The sequence below is a fragment of the Carassius carassius genome, chromosome 43, assembly GCF_963082965.1.
Source record: "Carassius carassius chromosome 43, fCarCar2.1, whole genome shotgun sequence".
NCBI lineage: Eukaryota > Metazoa > Chordata > Actinopteri > Cypriniformes > Cyprinidae > Carassius > Carassius carassius.
In genome coordinates, this window is record NC_081797.1 from 1,485,383 (window position 1) to 1,513,047 (window position 27,665).

The 27,665-nt window shown below is 34.8% G+C and overlaps 1 protein-coding gene across 2 annotated transcripts; it reads left to right on the forward strand.

Annotated features, from left to right (window-relative positions):
• On the forward strand, positions 1-27,665 carry prtgb (protogenin homolog b (Gallus gallus)). Of its 2 annotated transcripts, none has more exons than XM_059536356.1 (19): positions 1-158; positions 1,031-1,318; positions 6,778-6,916; positions 7,001-7,134; positions 7,236-7,532; positions 8,804-8,963; positions 9,045-9,292; positions 10,198-10,362; positions 10,777-11,091; positions 14,053-14,238; positions 17,327-17,422; positions 18,560-18,746; positions 20,111-20,238; positions 21,031-21,201; positions 22,435-22,590; positions 22,977-23,100; positions 24,750-24,891; positions 25,045-25,161; positions 26,400-27,665. In XM_059536356.1, exons 1-19 carry the CDS (start codon positions 92-94, stop codon positions 26,661-26,663), a joined length of 3,384 nt encoding a protein of 1,127 aa, XP_059392339.1. In that variant the 5' UTR covers positions 1-91; the 3' UTR covers positions 26,664-27,665. The 2 variants fall into 2 exon arrangements, with proteins under 2 accessions (XP_059392339.1, XP_059392340.1); XM_059536357.1 differs by having other exon boundaries at positions 24,753-24,891.

Sequence of the window (27,665 nt, forward strand, 5' to 3'; positions counted from 1 at the left end):
GCTTCAGTCAGTGAGCGGATCTCCGGAGAGTCATGACGCGCTCCGGACGCGCGCGGATTTTACGCACGGAATGACCGTGAATCGTCGATAAATGGGGTCCGTGGATTGGAAAACATATCAGCGTTTGCTGATTTTACTCTGGGTCTTGTCGTTTCCAGGTAAGACGTGTTATGTCTACGTATATTTTGACAGGAATCTCGTGCGTAAAGGCTGGAGGTCTCCAGGTTGCGTCCGAGAGAGTCTGAACGAGGATCGTTAACTGTCGCTAAACCACATGCAGATTGGATTATCAATGTGTTTTAAATTATTGTGAGATTATTTGGATGGGAACTGAAGTGCTGAGTGAATATATTATCAGAATTTGAGCATTTTCGATAGTGTTTGAGTTTGGATACAAGTAAATATTATTATATTTTTAATTTTAAAATATAAAAATTTTAAAAGTAAGTTAGTCAGTATTTTTATTTTATTACACCCTGAATGTTTCAAATACTATTAGTATTTTCTTTTTTTCTTTTTTTGAGAGGGCACCTCTAAATAATAAAATAATAATAATAAAAACACACTTTTTTCGTGATTTAGCCAGTATTTATTTTATTATACACTGAATGATTCGAATAATATTTTTATTTTATTTTATTTTTGCATATATTTATTGCAAATAAATGAATAAATAAATAATAATAATATAACAATAATAAAACCACACTTTTTTAAAAGTGTTTAAGCCAGTATTTATTTTATTATATTTTATTTTATTTTAGTGGGTGTCATGAATCCAACCAGTTGTAAACAATATGACTGAATCAACCTCACTAAGATGCAACAGCAGAATCCATTTCAAGGGTCAGATCAGGTATAAACGGCTTCTTAACAGCAACACACGGCCCAAAGTCATCAGAATGAGAATGCATTCGATGGCCGGATGATTCCTCTCTCTCTCCCAGCTGACCGTGACTAAAGAGATTAGATCTTGACCAGTATGTTGCATTGTTTGATAACGTTTAGTTTCTCCTCTCCTCTTCTGCAGGTGTGTTCAGCTTCAGTGAGCTGTCGTTCACCGTCGAGCCTGAGGATGTGGCGGCGTCTCACGGAGAGCGAGTTATTTTGGACTGTCAGGCTCAAGGTGAGTCTCCCATCAGCGTGCGATGGAGGAAGAACGGCGTCCAGCTTCTCCAGAGAGGCCGGTCACAGGTCTTGTCCAACGGTTCGCTCTGCATCTCCAGCTCAGAGCGATCAGACGAGGGCTTCTACCAGTGTCTGGCACACAACAGATACGGAGCCATCCTCAGCCAAAGATCACGTCTCACCATCTCCAGTACGTATGACAAAAACATGCACGACAAGCCCAAAACCAGAAGAAACAATTAAGATATTAGATCTAGTTTCAAGAACACGAGCCCTAGTTTAAATAATAAATAATATGTTGCACACCAAATTCTAAGTGTGTGAATGCATTTCATAATTAGACTTAATGATCAATTGATGTCACACAATCTTAACATAAGTGTAATTTTCACTCAGAAATTGCTAGCAAATTTCACAAATTACAAAGAACTGGCAAGTAACATTGAATTAAATGTGAAATTATGAAGTAGAAAGACTTAACTCGCTCCAAAAATCTATGTTCGACTTTGAAAAAGTCATGTTTAAGCATGTTTAAATGCCAAATTCTGCTGATTATGAAAATTGATGTAGAAAAAAGCCATAAGTTTAGTCTGGGCCTTATGCATGTAAAGATCTGAATTCAATATGAGTGATTCAACTATAGTTGTATTATGTTTCTGTCACTAGACGGCTATAATAGAAAGTTTTAATGCATTATAAAAGGGTAAAATATTAAATAATAAAAAAATAAACAATTTCCATATTGAAAAATAATTAATTCTAATTCAATAAAATGACATCAAATAAAACATTTATCTTTTTAAATCCCAAATTCCGCTGATCTTTCTCCCAAAATCAACGTAGAAATGTTGAAAAATGCCACGTGTTCAATACAGGCCTTATACGTGTACACCTTTGAATTAGAAATGAATCGCATTGATGCTATGTATCAGTTGTTATATGTTGTTTCTTTCTCTAGATGGCTATAATAGAAAGTCTTAAGATCTTATGTAGAGGTAAAATATTGAATAATCTTCAGCGAAAGAGCTGAAAATGGACTCATGCACCAGCAGATTTCATGCTCCGTCATGCAGCTGCGTCATTGGCAATGCGATTGTTTCCTGGTCAGTTCCTCACAGGAATCTGTTAAAGGCTATTGGCCCGTGTCTTTTGTCCCGTGTGGCCCCGGCTGCCCTCTGATGGGGGACGTTTGTTCAGCCGTGAACCTGTGCACAGAGAAACAGCTGTGGCTATTGAACTGGCTCAGGCCTGACCTTCACAAAGAGACCAGAGCCGCTCCAGCTCAGCTGAATGCTGCTCCATACGCTCCAGCCATGTTTAAAAATATAAAATAAAATCATACAAAAATATAAAGCTATATTAAAAGTTTATTATAAATAATAATAAAATAAAATATCAAAAATGAATTTAGGCAGCAAAGGTAGCATTTCTAATTTTTATGTAGTTTAACTTGGTGTACTTAAATAACTAAAACTAAGTCTAAAATAAAAATTCATAAAAACTATATAGACATACGTAAAAATGTAAACAAAATTACTAAAACTTAAATTAAATTAATAGAATCAAAAATTGTAACGAAAACAGAAAATACAAAACAATAAAAAATCCATTCAGAATATTAATAAAAATATAATATCTGTATTGCAGCAGCACTACTGGGAAATGCAGTTAATCAGGTATTATTATATTTAAAATCCAATTGAATTTCAATTAATCAGCAACATCTGGTAGTAATATAATATAATATGTGTATGTGTGTGTTATATCATTAATAGATATTATTAGATGGTCTAATATATCAGCCAGTGCGATTAATCAGCATTATTATTTTGAAATGATCGTTGTTATTACAAGCATAAACCACTAAATAATAAAATACAATATCCAACATAAACCAGTAACTGTTAAAATAAAATATCTGCTCTCCAGGTTAGATACTGTTATTTGCATGGGCTGTGGGACACTAATAATATAATCATTGCTAACTATGTGTCTGATTTATAATTGTGCAAAGTCTGCTAAACCAAATAAGCAACTCTATACCCTTCGTAAGCCAGCGTGTGAAGGGTTAAGGGTTGGCCTCACTGGCCGTCTGTCCAGAGGCCGCTGGGAGAGGTCAGAGGTCACAGGCTTTATTCTGGCCTGACTGATGCATGAGCTCCATTCAGTGTTTTCAACATGATTGTGTTGCTCGCTCGATCTGAGATCTCAGTTTCTCTCTCTCACATGAATTAATGCATTTATTTAAGATCAAGTTCAAGTGAAGTACAAGTTAAAAGTCAGAAGAAAAAACAATTTAAAAACACATCAAAGTTGCATATAAATACAATCAGTTTTATTATAGTTAAATAAAACCACAATAACATTTAATTTGATTGATCTAAGATCAACTTAAAACTAATTCTATAATAATAAATGTACTAAAACAGCTTAAATAAATAAATAAAACTACATCGACATTAAAAATACAAATTAAAATGAAAGTATAAAAAATATAAAAAGTATAATAGTATCTCCATGATGCTAATATAAAACACAATGTAGTCTAACATATGTAAATGTAATGAAAACATGCACAAGAAAACGAGCTCGTGATGCTATTTTAATACAAATTAAACACATTTCCCTCTAAATCCTTGCTATTGTGATGCATTTATAATAATCATACTCCGTAATCAAATGATGTTAAATGCAGAAATAATTAAATAAATGAACCTCTGGATGAAATATAATTTATTGACAGGTTAATATTCACCCGTATAGTTCCATGTATCGTCTATAATCCTCATTTCTCAAAGTTAAATGTTAGATTTGTCTTTCCAGGGCTGGAAATGAACGGTTTTGTTGGTATTTTAACAGCATTATTAGAGTCCTTGTGTAAATGGCATAAAAATCTCCTGAACACATTTAATCAGAGTCTCGGACTGGATTTGGGAGGACAGACGGACTTGACTGACCTCTGACCTTTGGCAGGAAACCTTTGTGCTGTTTGACCTAGGCATTGATCTGGATTTTACAACCCGGCTGACCAGACACACACACACTAAAGAGGGCTGATTTAATACTGAGGGTTTGGTATTTTCTCTTTTCATTACTTCTGTGTGTTGATTTCACGGCTTTCTCCACACACTGATCTCCTTCAGTCTCTGAACAGCTGTGTAACCCGTGTAGCTTAACCTCTGAAGATAGCATCTTTAGAAAAAACACTCAATATTACTTGAAAAACAAAGCTACTGAAGGTGTGTGTATTTAAGTGAACTAAGTAATACACTGCAGAAATGATTTTCTTTTTCTGTCTGATTTTCCAGTACAGATATCTTAACTTGATAATCACATTTTATGCTTAAAATAAGAGCAAATATGTGCCAGTGGGGTTCATATTTTAAGTCATTTTGCTTGTATTATTTATTCAAGGATGTTTAGATATTTGTACTGGAAATTTTTTTCTTTTTTTCTGTGTTTTATTTACCATGAGAGAACAGCAGATTGTCGGTTTAGTGGTAATTCATTTTTCTTTTTTAAGGACTTTTCCTGTCATTTATTCAGGGTTTTTTTTTTTTTTTAGTTTTTTTAGGATTGTTTCTTTTTTTTCTGTACAAAATAAATGTTTGTTCATAAGTAAGTAAAGTAATTTCTAAGCCATATCACTATAAAGGAAAACAATTCATTTTTATTATTTTTATTTAGTCAATGGTTATTAATTTTATTTATTTATATATAAAAAAATTTTTTTTTTTTTTTTTTTAAATTGTAAAATAAATGTTACATCTGTTCACGAGTAAGTAAAATTATTTTTGAATCATGACACTACAGAGGAAGAGCAATAATTATTTTATTCTAAATTCTTTATTATTTTGTGTGTGTTTTTCTGTGCAGAATAAATGTTTAATTTATTCACGAGCAAGGCCATTTTGATCAATACAAGCACAATATTTGATTAACAATTAATGGTGTTTGTTTATTCATTTTTTAGGATTTTCCTGTGGTTTTGTTTTGTTTCTGTGCAGAATAAATGTTAGTTCACGAGTGTGTAAAGCTCATTTTGAGCCGTTTGAACACTACGTTTGCTATTTGATTGACAGTTAGTGGTTATTAATCCTCACATGTAAATTTAGGAGCTCTTTAATTTCCCTGGTCTCTGTTTGAACACGAGTGACTTTTCATTGATTACCTTCAGAGCCTTCTGGCTAGACTCGAGGGGGAGGAAACACAGTGGCTTATGGGTAAAGTGAGGGGCTGGTGTTTTTTGTTTTTAAAAATGTGGGAAAGTGCTCCTGTTGTGAAAATGAAGAAACCGTGTGATTGGTCCATCACCTGTGTGTTGATATGTGCAGCTCGCTTCATTCATTCAGGTGTTTCAAACCTTGTTTTACACTTTACATGTCTTCATGAAGAGCCTGTTTATTGCATATTGACACACTCGTTTCAGATGAGTGTTATTGATTCTCACTGATCTATAAAAGTCGTTCTTCACTGTCATTGGGCCATTGATTCATTGATTAGAGCAGCTGTTTATTATTGGCTACTGTGCACTCTGGCTCTAAACAGACAACCAATCACAGAGAAGATCCGTCTCAGTGCTCTATGCTGTAAGATTAGAGCTAAATGGGAAATCATTTCATGTCTGATTTCATGCATTTAACCCTAGAGTTTATTGGTGAAAGTTTCTCGCTGGCTGCTGAGAATGCATTCAAATGTGTGTTTAATATGTACTGATAGAGGAAGTAGAGAGGATCGTCTTGTGTTTACTCTTATCTTTCAGACCTCATTATTGATTATGGTGGATTCGTCTGTGTCCGTAAAGTGATTCGTTTTAAAGCGATTTATATTGATTTTGAAGGAAAGCCAAGAACTTTTATTATTTGCTGTTGATGTTTGTCCAAAAAACTGCTAATAAACGATAAATATAATACAAAGTTAGATCTATATTAAATTCTACATTGGCTCTATTTGATTCATACATAATTGTGGGCCAGTGTTGTTTTAGTATCATTAAGATACAGACTTTTTTTTCTGTTTAAATTTTAGTCATTTATATATATTTATATATAGTTTTATTTATACATCAAGTTAAACTAAATGAAAATTATAAATGTTGACTTGTAAACTAGCTGAAGTAAAATAGGTAAAAATTGTTATCTTGTTTTATTTTAGGTTTATATATATATATATGGTAATAAAATGGTTTATTTTAGTATCACTCTTATAGGTTTCATTCATATTTTCAATTTGATTTTTATTAATATATTTTCTGTTTTCATTTTAATTTCTGTTAGTGTTAGTATCTGTTGAGTGCTTTTGTCATTTAAATGTTTTTTCTCTAAATGTGTGTCTATATAGTTTTTATTAATTTCATTTCAGTTTTATTTTTGCTCATTTTAATACCTCAATGTAAACTAAATGAACATTAGAAATGTTTCTCCTGCAAATAGGTGAAATACGATTTTCATAGATTTTCATTTTTAGATTATTCTTTTACATTTTTTTTAAAACAGGTTTATTTAACTATAATAACCCTGTTGTGAATCATTTATATCTCTTTTCTTCACTCTGAAATTTCACATTATGGACACATAAAAGGATGCAGTGTTGATTTTAAACATGCAAATCTTGGTTAATGACTTCTCTGTCTTCCACTGACCTGAACAGATGAGCTGATGTTCATTACCCAGCCGGTCTCTGCTGAAGTCAGGCTGGGCTCAGTGGCCAGATTCTCCTGCGCTGTCAGTGGATCAGCCGTTATCAGCTGGGAACTTAACCAAAGATCTCTCCCTCTGGAAACAGACAGGTGTGCAAATAAAAAAACACAATATGCTAAATAAATGACAGTAGTTCACACTAATGTGTATAACTGCAAATGTGCTTGTTTCAGAATCACAGTTTTGCCAAATGGAGTGCTACAGATCCATGATGTGACAATGAGGGATGCTGGCAATTACCGATGCTTAGCCACAAACCTGGCCAGTCGAGTCAGGAGCCAAGAGGCCGAGCTGAGCATCATCCCAGGTCTGTGTTTGTGCGAGGATGAACGCTGATCATTATCAGATCTAGTTCTGAAATAAAGGAAGCAGTAGCTTGGCATTGCATCTCCTCTGTTCTCTGTGCAGCATCAGGTCCGAGGCCTCTCATGAAGCCACTCATCATAGCAGGACCGCAGAACATCAGCGCCGCGCTTCATCAGTCTGTGGTTCTGGAGTGTTTGGCGGAGGGAAACCCTCGGCCGCTTGTGTCCTGGAGCCGGGCCGACTCTAAACCCATAGATGTGTCAGGAGCCAGAGTGCTGGGAAACGGGAACCTGATCATCTCTGCTGTTAAAGCTCATCACAGCGGCACGTACCTGTGTCGGGCGACGACGCCGGGAACACGCAACTACAGCACAGCGCCCGGAAACCTCACCGTACTCGGTAAGAGATGTCTGCTGGACGGATGCATCATAAACACTTCTGAAGGGCTCTTTACAACAACTATATTAACATTCACACCTATGATTATTTGTGACCTGTGCTGGCAAAAGCAGTCAGATTGTGCACAGTCTAATTTGGAGCTAAAGACAAAAAAAAATAATTGCATGCAAAATTCACTTTATAAATGTATGTAGTGGATTACATTTGTTTATTACGGGAATGCACCACGCAATCTATGGTCACGCAAATCATTCGTTATCCAGCTTCATCTACAGATGAAGTGAGTATATGTTTATTTTTTTTGCATTTTTCCTTATAATGTGCTAGTTAGCAAGTTTCACGATAAATGCAGCTAAAGTTTCCAGTTTCTCAGAGAGGCGGGGCAAGCAGAGCTCATTAGCATTTAAAGGGACATGCAACAAAGTGGCTTGCTGTAAACAGAGCTGTCTTTGACAGGGTAAAAAGGTGTTGTTTTACACTACCATTGAGAAATTTTAACCAAAGACTATAAAAAATCATATCAAACTCTGGAAAATGGGCATCTGATGACCACTTTGAGCCCTCATCTAGTGATCCCAATGCTCCAAATAGTAATTAAACATCTAAAAGTACCTTTTTCCCTGCTGCTCGTTTCACACGCGCGAAGATAGATAACTTTACCGATAGCTATATTATCATTCACATTAAGAATAGTAACACTGGCATATTATATTGAAATCTATATTACTGATTAAGAGCAATAATGATAACTGTATAAGCGTTCACATCAAGAATGAAAACTTTTATGATAACTATAGTAGGCATTTACACCAAGAACAATAACTATATTAATATTTACACCAAGATTGATAACATTAATGATACTAACTATTTTACCATTCACACGAAGAACAATACTATATTTGCACCAATAAACATAACTACAGTGATAACTATAATGATATGTCATTAGGGTCAAGTTTTTGAAATTGAGACTTATACATCATCTGATTAATAATTACGCTCTCCATTGAAGTATGGTTTGTTAGGAGGACAATATTTGGCGGAGATGCAACTATCTGGAATCTGAAGATGCAAAAATATAAGAATTCTGAAAAAATCATCTTTAAAGTTGTCCAAATGAAGATCTTAGCAATGCATTTTACTAATCAAAAATTACGTTTTGATATATTTATGGTTGGAGATTTACAAAATATCTTCATGGAACATGATCTTTACTTAATATCCTGATGATCTTTGTTCTCACTGCATTTTCACTCATTTGCTTGCAGTTGCTCCGACTCTAGTAGAGAAACCCGAGAGTCAGACCCGACCCAGAGCTGGTACGGCCCGCTTCAGCTGTCAGGTCGAAGGGACACCTGTTCCCCGAATCACCTGGTTTAAGAACGGTCAGGTGATCCACTCCAATGGACGCACCAAGATGTACAACAAGTACGTACAGACAAATACCTATCAAATACCAAATGTCATAATCTGTATAATACTGACATATGTCCCTTCATCGTGTACCAGTAAACTGGTGATAACCCAGATTATTCCTGAAGACGATGCCTTTTACCAGTGCCAAGCGGAGAACTCCCAAGGCTCGGTTGTGTCCACGTCCCGTCTCATCGTGGTGCTTTCGGAGGACCGTCCCAGCGCACCGCGCAACATCCATGCTGAAACCATCTCAAGCTCAGCCATCTTACTCGCGTGGGAGAGACCGCAGTACAATGCAGATAAAGTCATCGCCTACTCTATACACTACATGAAGTCTGAGGGTAAGCAGGGTTCCCAGCTGATTATGTCCAGTTCTTATCTTCCTTCAACCAGATACTGGTTGACAGAGGAAATTTTGCAGCTGAAAGTCATCTCAAGTCTAAATGCATGTTGTAGATCTTAATATGAATAATTAATACATGCATATGTTTTATTTTATTTTTTTACCTCCATTTAATCACCCTGTCTACTGCAAGCTGCTCACATTCAGATCTTCCTCCATTTTTAAGTGCTACAACCGCATCTCAACATCCGATCAACTACAGATGGATAGAACCAAATTATGCCTTAAACCCCGCCCCTTCAAGCGTATGCTAATCAGCGTCCACTTTTGGATGCCACGCCCACATTCCAACATCCAGTCAACAACAGATGCATAGAGCCAATTTACCGCCATAAGCTCCTCCCCTTCAAGCTCACACTCGCCCACATCCACTGTTGAGTGCCACGCCCACGTCTTAACATCCAATCAACAACCGATGCTTAGAACCAAGCCCTGCCTTAAATCCCGCCCCTTTAGCTCGCACTCACCTGCCTTCACTTGATTTTTGATATAAATCATTGGCTTTGTGTTCGGAAGCCCTCAGAACAGGAATGAAGGGATTTTTCTTGCAGGATTGTGTCTCTGTTCTGTATTAACAGAGTCCTTAGAGACATGAGAAAAAGGATTAAAACAAACAGAGGATACCCTTCAACTTTTGGTCTGATTTTCTTTTCAGGAAACATTGCTATTGTGGTTAAAGCATGTTCAGAACTACATGGTTGTGTCTGGTTTCTATTGATTCAGTTTGCCCTCGAGATAAAACTCAAACCTGTAATCTAACTTGACCCCAATCAAAGTGTGAGATCTCAGTTGTCGGCAGTATTTTGGAGAAATCTGATTGACTGATAGAGTCTATACTCGCAGGACTGAACAATGAAGAGTATCAGGCCGTGATCGGGAATGACACGACCAACCACATCGTGGACGATCTGGAACCAGCGCGAAACTACACGTTTTATATCGTTGCCTACATGCCGATGGGTGCCAGTCGCATGTCAGAGCAGGTCACGCAGCACACGCTGGAGGATGGTGAGTCTGTGGACTTTTAGACCAGTGTTTCCTAACCAGTGTGCCAGGTTGTCCTGTAAAATGATCAAATAAAATGATCTCTATTATATTTCGTTATTATTTGAAATCAATTTTCTTCATTTTAAATATCCTGTGCATGGCGTTTTAGGAGATTTTGACCAAATTTATTAAACAACAACACCCATATTAACTTTATAACATGTATATTGATGAAAACGTAATGCGCCTAATCATCTAATCATATATAAAGTCAATATACCAATTCTGACGATGCATTGTTTAGTTATTGGAAAAATAACTAAAATTGGAAACTGTGCCATGGCAGAAAAAAGATTGTGAAACATAGTTTTAGATGATTTCCAAAAGTTAGATTTCCCAGAACACTTTCCCGTCAAATGTGTTTTTGATCCCTAGTGCCCCTCCGTACCCCTGAGTTGAGCCTGACGAGTCGCAGTCCGACGGACATCCTGGTGTCCTGGCAACCGCTTCCTCCCAAACTCAGCCGTGGACGTGTATCTGCGTACCGTCTGTCCTACCGTACGGCCACGGACGAGCAGGTAATCTCTGTCGAGCTGCCCGTCCCGAGTGAGAACTGCACCCAGTACCTTCTGCAGGGTCTTCAGCCCGACACCATCTATTTGATCCGAATGTCTGCGTCGACCCGAGTGGGCTGGAGCCAGCCGTCTGCCTGGAACTCCCATCGCACGCCCAAAACATCCACCGCCACAGGTGAGAGGCTGACAGCACGTCTACCTTCATTTGGCTCATAACCATTGGTTTTATGATACTACACCCTCAAAAAAAACGAGGGTTTTTGCAGCGAAGAAGTAAATGTGACCCTGGACCACAAAACCAAGGGGTCGATAAATCATCTCTCCATTGATGTCTGGTTTGTTAGGAGGACAATATTTGGCGAAGATGCAACTATTTCAAAATCTGAGGGAGCAAAAAAATCTAAATATTGAGAAAATCATCTTTAAAGTTGTCCAGATGAAGTTCTTAGCGGTGCATATTACTAATCAAACATTAAGTTTTTATATATTTACGGTAGGAAACTTACACAATATCTTCATGGAACATGATCTTTGCTTAATATCCTACTGATTTTTGGCATAAAAGAAAAATACGATAATTTTGTCCCAATCAATGTACTGTTGGCTATTGCTACAAATATGTGAATCATTAGGATATTAGGTAAAGAACACGTTCCCCTGTTTTAGTAAATCATAGCTACATTGTAATAATTAATTTCCTAAATTTAGTAAATTAGTATGGCTTGGCCACAATTTACAAATTAGGGATCAAATTAGTATAGTATATATTAGGCCACATCATACTAATTATTCCCTCGTTTTAGTAAATTGTGTCCACGCCATGATACTAATTTGTTTCCTTGTTTTAGTAAATTGCGACATGCTGTACTAATTTGTTGCCAGTTTTAGTAAATCGCGACAATTTCACACTAATTCATTCCCTCATTTTAGTAAAACGTGGCCAAGTCGTACTAATTAGTTCCCTTGGTTTAGTAAATCACAGCTACATCATCTTACTACTTCCTCTAGTTTTTATCAATTGGAACAAGGAAACATACTAGTACAGTTGCCACAAATTTACTAAAATGAGTAAAAAAAATAAAAAAAAGATATTGTAATTTGTGAAATTATATCTTTGTCCGCATGTCATCTGCGGGACTCCATACAACTTCAATCCTCTCCTTTAGGTTTATGCATCTTCTTCTCTTTCTTTTGAATCCGGAAGAGCTGCTCCATTTCAGAAGATCCTCAACAGCGCCCCCTACCTTATAACAGTGAAAACAGGAATAACTTGTCTATGGCGCAATTATATAATAGCATTATGTAATAGATTACGGAATATGTTGTCAATGGCAGGGAAAGAATTTTAAGATCTTTTTCTTAGTTTGAAGAAGTTTTGCACCGTAAAGAATCTTTTGGTGGAATGAAAAGGTTCCATAGCAGTTAAAAACTCTTCCTTGGATCATCGATGCCAATAAAGAACCTTTATTTTTAAGAATGTAGCATATGTAGCGATCTAGAATACTCTGGCAAATGCATAGCAGCATCTATGCATGATCAAGATGCATGATCAACTCACCACTCTCTTCAGAAGAAATTGAGTTTTATTTAACGCTGCTTTCAGAAAAGCTCCGACAGTCTCTGTAAGCCGCTGAACTGGGCAGCTCAGACCGTGACAGATGCATTAGGCTTTGTTCCTGCATTCTGTTTGTTACTCAATGACCCTTGACCCCGGCTGTCAGTTAGGAGTTGAGGGACGGCTCAGTTTCTCAGTTTCGGGTCATAAAGGGAGCGCATTAGGCAGCCTTAAGAATAGACCTGTTTCAGAAAGACGAAGTTGACTGGTCCCCAAAATGGGCTTTATTTTCTCTTTCAGCCTTTTCTGATGGATATTGGCTCTACCGGATCTTAGACACACTAATAGCGATTTGAGAGTGAATGTCTGGTTGAAAATAGAAAGTTTTGGGGTTGAATATGGGCGTTATGAGGCAAGGTGGCTTTGTTTGAGTTTGAGTGGTTGGAAGGATCTTATAAGGAACTTATCAAAGCCTTAATAATTAAAACTGACTTGAATTGATGATTGAATGTCACTGGTTGAGATGTTGTGTTGAAACTGATGGTTTTTATCTATCCTTGACTCTACTGCCCTAATCACTGCATTTTTCACTGCAAATGTGTCATTCTGTACATGCATTTTCACTTTAAATGAAGCGATGCAAAACACTGAATCCAATTACCATTAGCCAAAATGTTGTTAATATATTCCTCTTATAAGTTATATATTTAAGTTAATATATTGCCCTTATTGGCAAGACATATCGGCATCATTTTTTTCATATCGGTCCGATATGATATTTTCATTTAAAGCCATTATCGGCCAATTCCGATAATATTGTGCATCCCTATTTATTATATAATGTTTTTATTTATTTATATCACAAATCATGCAAATAATTCAAATTGGTTTCCTAAATAATCATAAAAGGTTCAAAGAAAACAAAAATAGCAGATATGATACATTATGGATTTAAAATGTTTTTTGTGTGTGTTTTTTTTTTATAATTTTGTAAAATAATTTCAATGTCTAGACAGGGAAAATAGGATTAACTTTATTATTATTAAAGTTATTTAATATTACAATTTAAAATCCACAATGTAGCAGTAGTATTAAAAGCTTCATTTAGAAAAAAAAAAGTATATAAATGTATTTTACAAACTTTTTATTCTTGCTTAAATGTATATTTTTTGTTGTTGTGCATGATTCATCAATGCATGACAAGGCAAGTTTATTTATTATGCAATGTTATAAATTTCAGGCTGCTGATGAAGTCAATGTCATCTAGGCAGGGAAAATAAGATTTAGCTTTAATATTAATATAATTTAATATTTAATGTACGGTAAGTTTAATTTAATTTTATAATTTAAAATCCACATTTCACTCCAAAATAAGTCATGTTATGAATGTTAAATGCACTTTTTTTTCTAGCCATTAATGTATGGTGTGGGCTTGTCGCAGTGCTGATTTATTAGTGGTGTTTGAAAGTTATTAAATCATCACTATTACTAGTCATTTTTACCTGTCTGTCAGCTTGTCCTCAGAAAACATACAGAAAATCTGTACAGAGGTGGTTGTAATGTGTCTGTTCGTGCCCTCAGTGCCTCCCGCCCCAAACCTTGAGCTTGAACCTGTGAACTGCACCTCAGTGATGGTCCGCTGGTATCCGGCTCCCAGCGACGCTGTGCTCCAGGGATACAAGCTGTCCTTTCACCCAGACGGCCAATCAGAGGACTCGGTTCTCCAGCTGCCCCCCCATGACCACCAGCACTCCATCACAGGCCTCAGTGAGTGACACACACATGCAGCTCTCCGTTAACACATGCATAGCTTAACCCACTGTGGCATGCATTATGTTCTTCTATTCATACATTCTTTTCTTTATACGTTTTTGTTACATGAAATAGCTTCAATTATACAAATTAAAAATGATTTTTTTTTTTATTGATGCATTCAATCTTAATTTCCTTAAAAATCTGCAACACACACATACAGACACATATAAACATGTGTGCACACCATCGTAAGTCACTGAAGGCCAACTCATCCTCATTGTCTTCACAACAAAGAGCCAATTCTGCTATATTTCTACGTAAAATATTTCCCAAAAGATTTACAACAATACAACTATACAACTAAAAACACTTAATAAATAACTGCAATCATATTATTGATGTCACTATCTATAAAATATTCTATTGGGGAAATACATTACTACAGCGTTGCTATATGCTAACATTGATATTTTCTCAATTTACAGTTACTTTCTAGACACTGTTGAATTGTGAATAGAAATATGTAATTTACTAACCAAAGAGGATGCAAAAAAATCCTCTTTAGGAAGAGGTGTTCAGAAATGAGGTTAACAGAGGAACTTGTGGAGCACTTCAGCAGGTGTCCTCCATGTGAGGGTGTTTTGGAGGAACATTCGTATGTCCTTTGACTTGAAAACAGCACATTAGTGATTGCCTTAAGGTCAGCCCTTTTAATTACCATAATGCAATATATTGTATTTTTTAAGGGAATAAGTAGAAAGTAATTGTTGCCATAATGGCAGCTCCGTATTGTAGAGGGTTAATATAATGCAAATTATGAAATATTTAGTAGAAAACCCATGAAAAATAGATGTTCTTTAAAAAAAAATCAAATCAAAAATCAATTTTTTTCCGATTATGGGCGGCAAGTTTATATCAAGTAAATAAGACTTTTTCTTCTGCAAGTTTATATTTTGCATTTCAGACTTTTTTGTCAAATCTGAATTATGAGGGAAAAATACAGAATTGTGCAAAAAGAAATCGAAATATACTTTTGTTTTTATTTGGTAATGGGAGTAAGGTTTCATAAATTCTAAATTGCCTGTTTTAAACAACTGGACTTGTACATTTGATTGATTTAAAATGAGGAATCAGCCTCAATGCATTTGAGAAATGATTATTATGTTGAGAATACCTGTGTGGAAACCTCAAACTGATCACTTCTGCACGGTCGCCCTGTCCGTCCGCTTTGTACGTGTCACGCAGTTTCCCCTCAGAGGTCAGAGGTCACGGCCCAGATGTCTCCCTCCAGCTTTCCCAGAATTCTCCATGCCCCGTCTATTGTGTTTGGGTTTAAGGTCGTCCAGAGGCCCGTGAGAGCGACCCTCCCCCCCGTCACCCTACAGCTGGACACTCACCACAAACAAAGCATTCTGGGATTGAACTGAACTGGGCAGAAGTGACCAAAGAGCAAGCTCGAGTTCAGTCTCCTGAAGGAGGGAAACTGTCTGAAATAATTTAATATTTTAAATTAAGAATAAAATAATTAAATAAATAATTAAATAATTTAATTTCACTAGAATTTACATATTGATTTTCTCAAAAAATAATATATACATTTTTAAAATAAATAAATTTTCACATTTTGTTGCATACAATGGATAATTTGTAATGGGGAAAACAAAAAATATTAGTAGTTTGATTAAGATATAGAACATTTTACCTTTTGTATTGGAAAATTAATACATTATCTTATTATCTTTAGAAAACATAGGAAACATACATACAACAGGGATTTAAATACATTTCCTAATTTTCTTAGAAAATATCACATTTTTAAAATAACAATAAAAGCTTAATTTACCTAAAACTAAATATTTTTAGAATATTTATGATTAATTTCATTAAATGGTAACGTTTTACCTATTTTTATTTTTATTTACTGGGAAATACATTTTCTAATTTTCTTTGAACATGTTTAATACTTTAAATTCAAATTAGATCTTAATTCACTTAATACTTAAATTTTCAAGAACATTTGTAAGTAGTTTGATTAGGATTTCCATAAGATATAAATATTGTATCTTTCTAATATTTTACTGTGAAACTAATAATTTATTTTTATTAATAATTTATAATATAATAATTTAAATTTTCTTAGAATATTTCTTAGAGCATTTACAATTATTTAAATTTAATATTTTAATTCATTTTGAAAGATTTGATAAGGATTGTCATATACAGTAGATCTTTAACCCTCCATTAAAAAAATAAAAATAAAAAATCATCATGGAAAATTAGTTTCAGTTTCAATTTGATCTAGATGTATAAACAGTGATTTAGCAATGCATTAACTTTTCTGAAAACAAATTCCAGTTGAAAATGCACACATCGGATCAACATTTGCATGCTTTCACGTGATTCTGCAACATAATGGTTGACGTTTTTATTGAAATAAATGAAATATGTGTTTCTGTGAGTTTGGTGTTACACACTAGACAGAAAAAGCATAATTTGCATAAATTAAATGACCCATGTGTGCTTATTTCTCTGAGACACAGCGCCACCTAGTGTCTTTGTGATGCACTGCTCATTACAAATCTGTTTAAATGGGCACAGCGAATGGCACTTTAATTATGTTATTATGTCAAAAGTACATTTTTATCATGAATAAGGCCTATTATTATAAAAAAAATTCTCAGACATGTCTGAAGTACCATGTTAGCTTTCAGAGCTCATTATATAATGTCAACCATATAGTTTTATCTCTATATGCATCATGTAAAATTTCAGCAAATTTAATAAACTAAACGTCAGTCGTTTTGTGTGGTGTTTTGTGAAATTTTGCTAAATTAAGAAAAAGAAATTGATTATTTGAGGTACTTTATTTATTTTATTTTATTGTGTATTATATGATTTATGTTGTCCTATAGATTCCAGAGTAAAGTACCATGATAAACTGTTAGCATTCAGTGCTAATACCTCAGTTTAAGTCATTTACTTTGACTTAAGACATTGTGTGTAATTTTATACAACATATAGCTTATATGAGGTGTTGGTACTAGTACTATAAAATACTGTTAGCATGAAGTGCTAATATCGTATCGATGTTGTTTTGCAGACCCCAGAGTGAAGTACCATGTGAAGCTGCTAGCGTTCAGTGCTAATGGAGACGGCTATCAGGCCCATCAAACGGTCAACACACCAGGGTGTCCATGTAAGAGTTAAAAAACACTCAAAACCTGAACTCTGCTTCATCTGTGGGATTTGCACATCCATATTTCACTAGAAACACTTCAAACCAATATTCAGTGTTAGCACTGAAAACATAGAATGACAAGCTAACAAATACTGATATATACCTTTGTGATAAAGAGCGGTTTCATTGTGTTGAAATTATGCTTGTAGATATATTTCAGTGGCATATTAAGGCCACTTAAGTGCATTTCAAGAGAGATACTTTCATTTTAAATCATTTGGGCTTTTGTTGTGGTTTTTGAAGAGTTTACTTACTTGAGCACAATGTAAGTACTTAATTATGATTTTATCTGTATTTGATACTATATTTAAAGTTAATATGTTTTATATGTACATTTAAAGATGCATTTAAATACATGAAGTACAAGTTTAAATAGAAATGACATTAAAGTGTTTTTAAATATGTTTTTACTTATTTTAATCTTGTTATTCAGTGAAATATCTTGAATCAACATACATTTAACTTGAGACACAAAATGACTTGAGATATTAAGTACCAATTTCTGATATAATGTATCAAAACTCTTAAAGTTTATGCTTAAAACGAAAACAGGGTCAGAAAAATAATATTGATTTACATTTAACTGACCCATTTTTTTTCTTGTTTTATGTTTTATAAACTAAAATTTTGTATACAGAATAAATAGAATTTGTGAGTGTTTGTATTTGGAAAAATGTATTTGTATAGTCAAAAATATTACTCTGTCATTTCTATTGAGACTTGCATATCATGTATTTAAATATATTTGTATTAAACACAAGTTGCATGTCATTTTTGCATTACATCCAGCAGCACTTTCAAGTTCAGCTACTTACAACTATATATATATATATATATATATATATATATATATGTAAATGTTTACATTTTCATTAACGTGTTACAAACTTTTATAGTTAACATGCAATTAAGTAAAAAAACCTCAGTTCAAATTTAAGTATATTGTTGTTATTTAGATTTTAAGTAAAGTGAAACCTCTGTGCACCTCTGTTCTCAAGGATAAGCTATCGTCACCGGTGTAAATCCTCAGATTTCGAGCTGTTTGAAGCGGTTGTCTTGTAAGCTAAAGCTTGGATGTTTCTCTGTGTCTGTCAGCTGCACCGCACCGGCGTCTGGCTGCCCTGCCGTCTCCTGACCACATCCACGCTACAGCGGACAGCTCCTCAGAGGTCAGTCTGAGCTGGGGTCGTCCTGCCTTCAGTTCTGGGAAACCGGTCAGTTACTCCATCCGCTACGGGCCCGTGAGTCCCTCCGACGCCACGGCCGTGCGCTACGTCCAAACGTGAGTGACCTTCATCACTACAGACTTTCTGGTATTTCTGTAATATTGTGGTATTTCTGGAATATCATAGTATTTCTGGAATATCGTAGAATTTCTGGAATGTTGTGGTATTTCTGAAATATTGTGGTTTTTCCGGAATATCGTAGTATTTCTGGAATGTCGTGGTATTTCTGAAATATTGTGGTTTTTCCGGAATATCGTAGAATTTCTGGAATGTCGTGGTATTTCTGAAATATTGTGGTTTTTCCGGAATATCGTAGTATTTTTGGAATATCGTAGTATTTCTGGAATGTCGTGGTATTTCTGAAATATTGTGGTTTTTCCGGAATATCGTAGTATTTCTGGAATATCGTAGTATTTCTGGAATGTCGTGGTATTTCTGAAATATTGTGGTTTTTCCGTAATATCGTAGTATTTCTGGAATATCATGGATTTTCTGGAATTCCAGAAATTTGAAAGTCATGGAATTTACAAAAAATTTGAAAAAGACAGAAAAAAGGAAGGAATGAAACAAGGAAAGAAAGATAAAAGGAAAGAAACAGGGCTTAACACTAGCTTTCTATATTCTTTTTATATTTTATCTACATGTTCTCTTTGTATGTGTGTGTGTGTTGAATTGTGTGTGTGTTTGTGTGTGTGTGTGTGTGTGTGTGTCTGTGTGTCTGTGTGTGTGTGTGTGTGTGTGTGTGTGTGTCTGTGTGTCTGTGTGTCTGTGTGTGTGTGTCTGTGTGTCTGTGTGTCTGTGTGTCTGTGTGTGTATGTGTCAGTGTGTATGTGTGTGTGTGTGTGTGTCTATATATATATATATGTATGTATGTATGTATGTATGTATGTATAAAAAAAACCTTGCTTATGTGTACTGGGTTGGGCTAACTGAGTCTTGTCATAGCACTTGCACTCTTTTGTTGGTTTTTATTGCTTCTGTTGTCCTCATTTGTAAGTTGCTTTGGATAAAAGTGTTGCTTAATGACTAAATGTAAATGTCAAAGCACTCTTAAGTATCACAGGTTTATTTGTAGCAATAGCCAAAAAAACATTGTATGGGTCAAAATTATTGATTATTCTTTTATGCCAAAAACCATTAGGATATATTTAGTAAAGATCATGTTCCATGAAGATATTTTGTAAATTTCCTTTCGTAAATGTATCAACTTAATTTTTGATTAGTAATATGCATTGCTAAGAACTTCATTTGAACAACTTTAAAGGTGATTTTCTCAATATTTATATTTTTTTGCTCCCTCAGATTCAGGTTTTCAAATAGTTGTATCTCAGACAAATGGACACAATCTCAGTTTTAACAAATTGACCTTTATGACTGGTTTTGTGGGGCATGGTCTCATATTTGTGTTCTCTCTCTTCAGCTCTGAGCAGACCGTAACGGTGATGGGTCTCCGGCCGAACACACGTTATGAGTTTGCAGTGCGTCTTCATTTGGATCAGATGTCCAGTCCCTGGAGCGCCTCCATCTATCACAGGACCCTTCTGGAAGGTACCGCCACACTCAGATATTATTACAGTGTTTATACATATTCTCATTTCATTTTTAATTTTAAGATTTGATTTAGAGTTTCAGTCAATTTTTTGTGTGTTTTTGACATTTTATTAGTTTTGTCTTGTTTTTTTAGTATTTAATTTTTATTTCAGTTTATTTATTTATTTATTTATTTATTTTAATGGTTTTAACTCTAATATTCCTGATCCCGACTAGTAGTGTAGTATTTACATTTTATGTATTTACATATTATTTACATATTGTAAAAACAAGGTAGCAAACAATTAAAGACTGTCACCATAATTTTAGTAAAGGTTTTAGTCGTTTTTCTATGTTTTGTCATTTTTATTAGCATTTCTTTGTATATATAACTTTTATTGATTTTTATTTTAGTTTGAGGTATTTAAGTGCAGAAAAATAAGAAATGGAGGCAACAATCTGAAATAAAATAAATGTTTATATTTTATTTTATTTCAGTTAACATTTATTTTGTTCAAAGTAACATCAAATCAATTCACAGCTTTAGTTATTTTAGTATAAATTATAAAGTTAAACTAAATAAAATTAGGAAATGTTGTCTTGGCAGCTATTTCAGTTCAAGTTTATTTATTTTTTATTTCAAGTAAAGCATATGTTTTTGATGGTTTTGGTTTTATGTGACTATTATAACCGTAGTCCAAACTGGCAGATTTATTTGTTGATATTGTAAGTTTGTAAAAACAGAGAAAAGTGAAGACTGTGGGAGTAATCGGATTTGAGATTGAGCCCTGGATGCTTTTTTCCCGGCAGCCCCGTCGTCTCCGCCGCGGTCCGTCCGAGTGAGTCTGATTGAGGAGGACACAGCGCTGGTGTCCTGGAAGCAGCCGGATCAGCCGGACCTGTCCATCACACACTACACCGTCCTGTACGCCTCGCAGAGCTTCTGGCTCGCTGGAGAGTGGAAGGTCCTTCAGAGAGAAGGTGAGCAGGGTCCAACGAGGCAAGGAATTTCTGGAATATCGTGGAATTTCTGTAATGTTGTGGTGTTGCTGGAATGTCATTGTATTTCTGTAATATCTTGGTATTTCCGGAATACCATGGTATTTCTGTAATATCGTGGTATTTCTGGAATATCGTGGTATTTCTGGAATATTGTAGAATTTCTGGAATATCGAGGTATTTCTGGAATGTCATGGAATCTCTGGAATATTGTAGAATTTCTGGAATATTGTAGTATTTTTGGAATATCATGGTATTTCTGAAATATTGTGGTATTTATGGAATATCGTAGTATTTCTGGAATGTCATGGAATTTCTGGAATATTGTAGAATTTCTGGAATATCGTGGCATTTCTGGATTTTCCAAAGGTCTATTCCAGGAATTTGAGTAAGGGAATTTACAAAAATTAATTGTCCATGTCATGGAGGTTTTTTTTTCTGCTTTAAGGTTTAGTTTCCTTTTATCAAAATGTAATTTTGCTATATATATTTTTTTTCGTTTTGTTTCATACATCTTGCCTATTGTAATGGTTAGTCCACTGTTTTTCAGAGCCATGTTATTCCCTCTCTGCTTTTCAACTGGCAATCACTGAAGTCAAATGCAGTCAGCAGGCTGTACCTGTGAACTGAGAGCTTTGGCTATGAAATGCCTTTAAAGACTGGGATTTGAAAGTAGATGACAGAAAGCTGAATCTAAGGGCCATATTTTAAGCACAAGGCACATGTGCACATGTCCGAATCCACTTTTGCTAGTTTATCTATGAGAAAAACTGTCGGCGTGCCTGGTCTATTCTGCTTCATACAATGACTACATGTAGAATTTATTTTTCCATTCTATTACTTTGTAGCCATTTTTAATTCTATTATTTATCATTTTTTCATTAGGTGTTTATGTAGCGTACACAATATTAATATGTTATATTGTAATCCTTTAATTTGTAATATTTGGCATGTTTGTGTGTAACTGTGTGTGTAACATGCAGAGGGTATGTGTGTTGTGGACTTGCCTATAGTTATAATATTTTATAAAATTTTAATATATCATTCAATTATCAACTTCATTTTTAGATGTTTTTCCCAAAGTTCCAAATAATGAGCTATGAACTGTTGTCATGCAGTAGAGGTATAGAGCTGCAAAATGAAAGTGCATCAGCTCAGAGTTGATGTTGAGAGGTATTCATGTGTCAGCTGATTTCATCTCTCGCTGGGTTTCAGGCACAAACACGATGGCTCTTCTGGAGAAGCTGGAGTCGGGAAGTGTTTACCTGGTGAAGATCTCGGCCTCTAATCAGGCGGGAGACGGCCCCTTCTCCAGCACCGTAGAACTGCGGCTCACCAGGAAAACACACCACAGTCACGCCAAGAAAACAGGTACACCTCACACATCAGACCTGAGCACAAGCCATGCATTACTTTTTTTACAAAAGTATTAGGGATGTAATGATATCAGAAACTCGTGACACAGTATATAGTGCAACATATATAAAAAAAAAATATTCTATCTAGTGCACTTTGAGAGTTCAGAATTAAGAGCTTCAACCCATGTTTCTTACTTAACTAAGAAAAAAGTGAATTGACTTGTAGCTGAACTTTAAAGGTCCCCTTTAAACCTATCGTTTCATATCTTCATGTGACCACAATAATACTCAGACCTATTTAATACTGCATTAAAACTCAAATTAATTAATAAATAAATAATTAATAAAAATTATTATTAATTAATAAATGTTTAATCAAGTAATATACCATTTCTGCAGCGTTTATAGCCGGCCTGTACCACATAGATGAGAAGTCCATGAGCGGCATCATCGCTGGCGTGTGCATCGCTCTGTCCATCATCATCCTCTGCATCTTCATCCTCCTCACCAAGAGCACAACACGGTGAGCCGAAGCATATCAATCAATCAATCAATCATTTATTTATATAGCACATTTAAAACACAACCAAGGTTGACCAAAGTGCTTCACAAGCAATCAAAGAAACACAGTAGAACAAATAAAACAGATACAGCATGCATATATAATACAAAAAAAGAACAAGCGAGCAGTAATAATATAGCTGAAAATAGCTATATAGTGTTAAAAGCCATGGAGAATAAATGAGTCTTTAGCTGAGTTTTAAAAATGTAGATAGACGGGGCATGCCTAATAAACATCGGAAGGCTATTCCATAGCTTCGGGCCTGCGGCAGCAAAAGATCGATCGCCACGTTTTTTTAGTTTTACTTTAGGGACTGTTAGGAGGCCATGGTCACTGGATCTCAGGTTTCTAGATGGTGTATAAGGAACCAAAAGTTCAGTTAAATATTGCGGTGCCAGGTTATTCAAAGCTTTGTAAACAAATAATAAAATTTTAAACTCAATCCTGTACTTGACTGGTAGCCAGTGAAGGGACATTAAAACAGGTGTTATAAGGGTCAAACTTACGCTTCCCAGCAAGCAATCTAGCGGCTGCGTTCTGAACTAGCTGTAGGCGGGAGATAGATGCCTGGGTACTGCCATAGTACAATGAGTTGCAGTAATCAAGCCTACAGGTAATGAAGGCATGAATGGCTATTTCTAAGTTATTTCTTGAAAGAATGGATTTTACTTTACTGAGAAGGCGAAGTTGGTAAAAACATGACTTGACTACAGCAGAAATCTGTTTATCAAATTTTAAATTTGAATCAAATAAGAAGCCCAAATTCCTAACACACTTTGAGTTATAAGGGGTGAGAGGGCCGAGGTCAAGGTCAAAATCGCAGTTTTCCTTGGGGCCGAACAGAATAAACTCAGTTTTGTTTTCATTTAAATGAAGAAAATTGAGGGAAAGCCATGCTTTAAGATCATTCAGGCAGTCTAACAGTGGCTGAAGAGAAGAATCATTATTGCATTGCAGGGGAAGGTAAAGTTGGGTGTCGTCAGCATATAAATGAAAGGAGACACCATATTTTTTAAAGATAGTGGCCAGAGGAAGTAAATATAGAGAGAATAACACCGGCCCAAGGATTGATCCCTGGGGGACACCACAATTAAGCGGTTTATTAGAGGATGAATATTGACCTAACTGAACAGTAAAACATCTATCTGACAGATAAGAGCGAAACCACTGTAAGACAGAACCCCGAAGTCCTACACAAGACTCCAAGCGTGACAGAAGAATGCTGTGGTCTACTAAGTCAAAAGCGGCACTTAGTTCCAAGAGGATCAGAGCCAATGGTTTGCCAGAATCTGTGATAAAATATATGTCATTAAGAACTCTTAAAAGAGCAGACTCAGTGCTATGTAAAGCTTTAAAACCAGATTGAAAAACTTCATTAATTGAATTATTTAACAGGAAAGTTTGTAATTGTACCAAAACTGCTTTCTCCATAATCTTTGAAATAAAAGGGAGATTTGAAATGGGTCGAAAACTGGAGAGAGATGATTGATCTAGATTAGGTTTTTTAATATAAGGAGTTATCACAGCATAGACAACAGAACTAGATGGAAAATAAATGAGGCTGATGTCAGTGACTTGTAGCCACGATCTAAAATGATGCTTTCTTTCAGCAGGAAGTCAGCTTCCTCAAAGATGATTGGACGGGTTGGGAATGATGTCATGCGTAGTGGTGCATCATCAGCCAATCAGCAGCAGGCAGAGAACTCAGAGGCTCTGCTGCCGATGATGAGGACGCACTTCATTGATGCCAAAGTAAGAGTCTGTTTATTATTATATTTTTTAACAACGTGCAATAAAATGACATGCAGAGATTAGGCATAAGTTAGTATTTAAATATTTAAAAACTTTATTATTTTTTTTTTTTTTACAAAATGAGGTTTAAAATACATGCGAATTTGTTTTCAGGGAGGAACTAATTTAATGATAAACCACGCTGGACCAATAATAAATGACGGTCAGAGCAAACGGAAAAAGAGCAGCATGTTTAATAATAATCAGAAGTCTATTGGAAATAAAAGCAAGGTGAGTAACAGAAATAAATGCTTTTAGCAATTGTTTTAATTCTGTGTATCTGTATCCAAGTCAAATTTGCATTACGAGTCAACATGAAACGCTTAACTCTTTAATGTTTTCAGTTTAATTTGGTTATTTTTTTGTAATTTTGTTTTTTATTATTTTAAATATTACTATTAAGGTTTAATTTATTTTATTTCAGTTTTAGTTCCATTTTAGTTTTTTTTATTTCCTAGATAAATGAAAATAAAATAATATGTATATATTTAAGTTAAAAATAATAATTAAAAATAATATTTTTCATTTAATTTATTTCAGCGCTATTGCAACAAAAATGTTTAATAGTTTTAGTTTTAGCTGCTGATATCGACCCTTGAAAAATTTTTCATCAAAAAGAATATTAATGAGGAAAAAATAAAACATTCAGCTTAGACTGAAGTCGAGGTGAAACTTTTATTTAAGTATCACTGAGATAAATGTTATAGTTTTCACTTATAGTCCTCATTTTAAAGATTCTAGTTTAAAGATTTAGTAATTAAGTTGGGAGTTTTTTTTATATATATATATATAATTTAAATTTTATTTCCAGTTGTAACTTTTATTTAACATTTTAGTCATTCTGTTGTTTGTTCATTATAATGATTAATTTTTTTCTTTAAATTGTCTATAAGTTTTTATAAATTTTTATTACCAGTTTTCATTTTAATTTTAGTTAAACTTTGAGTCATTTCGTCATATTTATTGGTTTCTCTTTTATTTAAATGTCTGGATCATTTTTATAAATTTTCATTTTTAGTTATTTTAGTACTAACTTAAGTTCAACTAAATAAAAATGTAAGTTTTTTTTTTTTCATTTTAGTAAAGTAGAACAACCCTGATTATGAAATCCCTATCAAATTTTTTTTGTGATGATTAATCGCGATTAATCGCATTCCAAAATAAAAGTTTTTGTGTACATAATATATATGTCTGTGTACTTATGTATATAAACACACACACACATGCAAGTATATATTTTAAGAAAATGTTTACATTTATACATTTAAAATATTAAAATATAATATAAATTATATGAATATAGATATATACATGGAAATATTTTGTATATTTATATAGTTTGTATTTATATAAACATAATAAATATACACCGTACACACACATATATATTGTGTAAACAAAAACTTATTTTGGATGCGATTAATCGTTTGACAGCACTACTAATCGTTGTAATATTTAATATTGGACAGATGGACGATCCCGCTGGACTTTATGAAGTGGGGAAGATGGTTCTGCGTTACGAAGACGAGCAGTCGCGAGTCTATTCTCCTCTCGGAGAGTCGGAGAGTTTGCAGACCAGCGGTGCAGACTCTGGACACTTCTCTCACGATGAGACGGAAAAATCCAACGATGGCGAGACGTTTTCAAACAAATGCATCATGAGCATCTGCTCGCAAAATTCAGCCGAAATGCCTCCGAGATCTCCCTCCCACCTTCAGTTCACAGCGCTTTAACTGATCTGTCACTCATGTGAGTGGGCGTGGCCTGTCAGCCATCTGAGTGGGCGTGGCCTGTCAGTCACGTGAGTGGGCGTGGCATGTGATTTCAAGGCCTATAAATATAGTTTGCAGTCTTTCCTCAGGATCAGTTCAGTGATCTGGATGTTTGCGGCAAAAATCTCAACGGTTTGAGAGTTTGAATAGCTTTACGAAGTCACAGACGTTCTGTTGGCTTTGACAAACTTGCACAGCCTTTCCTAATAACTTTCCCTTCCCGTCCGGACCTGCTCCGTGAAACTCACAACGTCCCAAAGATGAAGGTCCAGGAGTGGTTCGAAGCCGTTCATGAAGTGTTTCAGATGAATGTGTTTCCTATCAGTGCCGATGAATGTTTTGAAGAATGAATGCCTGATGTGCTTTACACGGACGGACGAGCGTTTTCTTTTTGTTTTTGATCGTGACAGAGACGGAGTTTTGTTCTGCTGTCTCTCTACCTCATATTTCTGATGACGCTCGTCCTCAATCTCATTGTGTTGATATGAACACTGAACGCGTTTGACATTTATAATCCAAAGAGTCCAAACGTCTAATGAAAATGGGCGACACTTTACATTAAGGTTTCATTTAGTAACTAAATTAGTTAACATGAACTAGCAATGAACAATAATTCAACAGCATTTATTAAACTTAATTAATGTTATTCTCAACATGTGCTTTTGGTTTTTAAAATAAAAGTTGTATAGCATAAGTTAATGAACGTTGAACTAACACGAACTGTTAAAAAATTACTTTGAAACAATTCAGAAATTGCTAGTACAGTTCACAAATAATTACTGAAATTATATTTTCTTGTAGCTGTTTAGATTTTAAATATTGCTATTTAGCTTTAATTTATTTTTCTTTTGCTTTTACAGACAAACAATAAATAACTGCAGTTCTAATCATTACAATAAAACAAAATACTTAGAAACAATTCAGTTAAATTTTAAGTAGAAATACTGGAATCGTGTTTTCTCT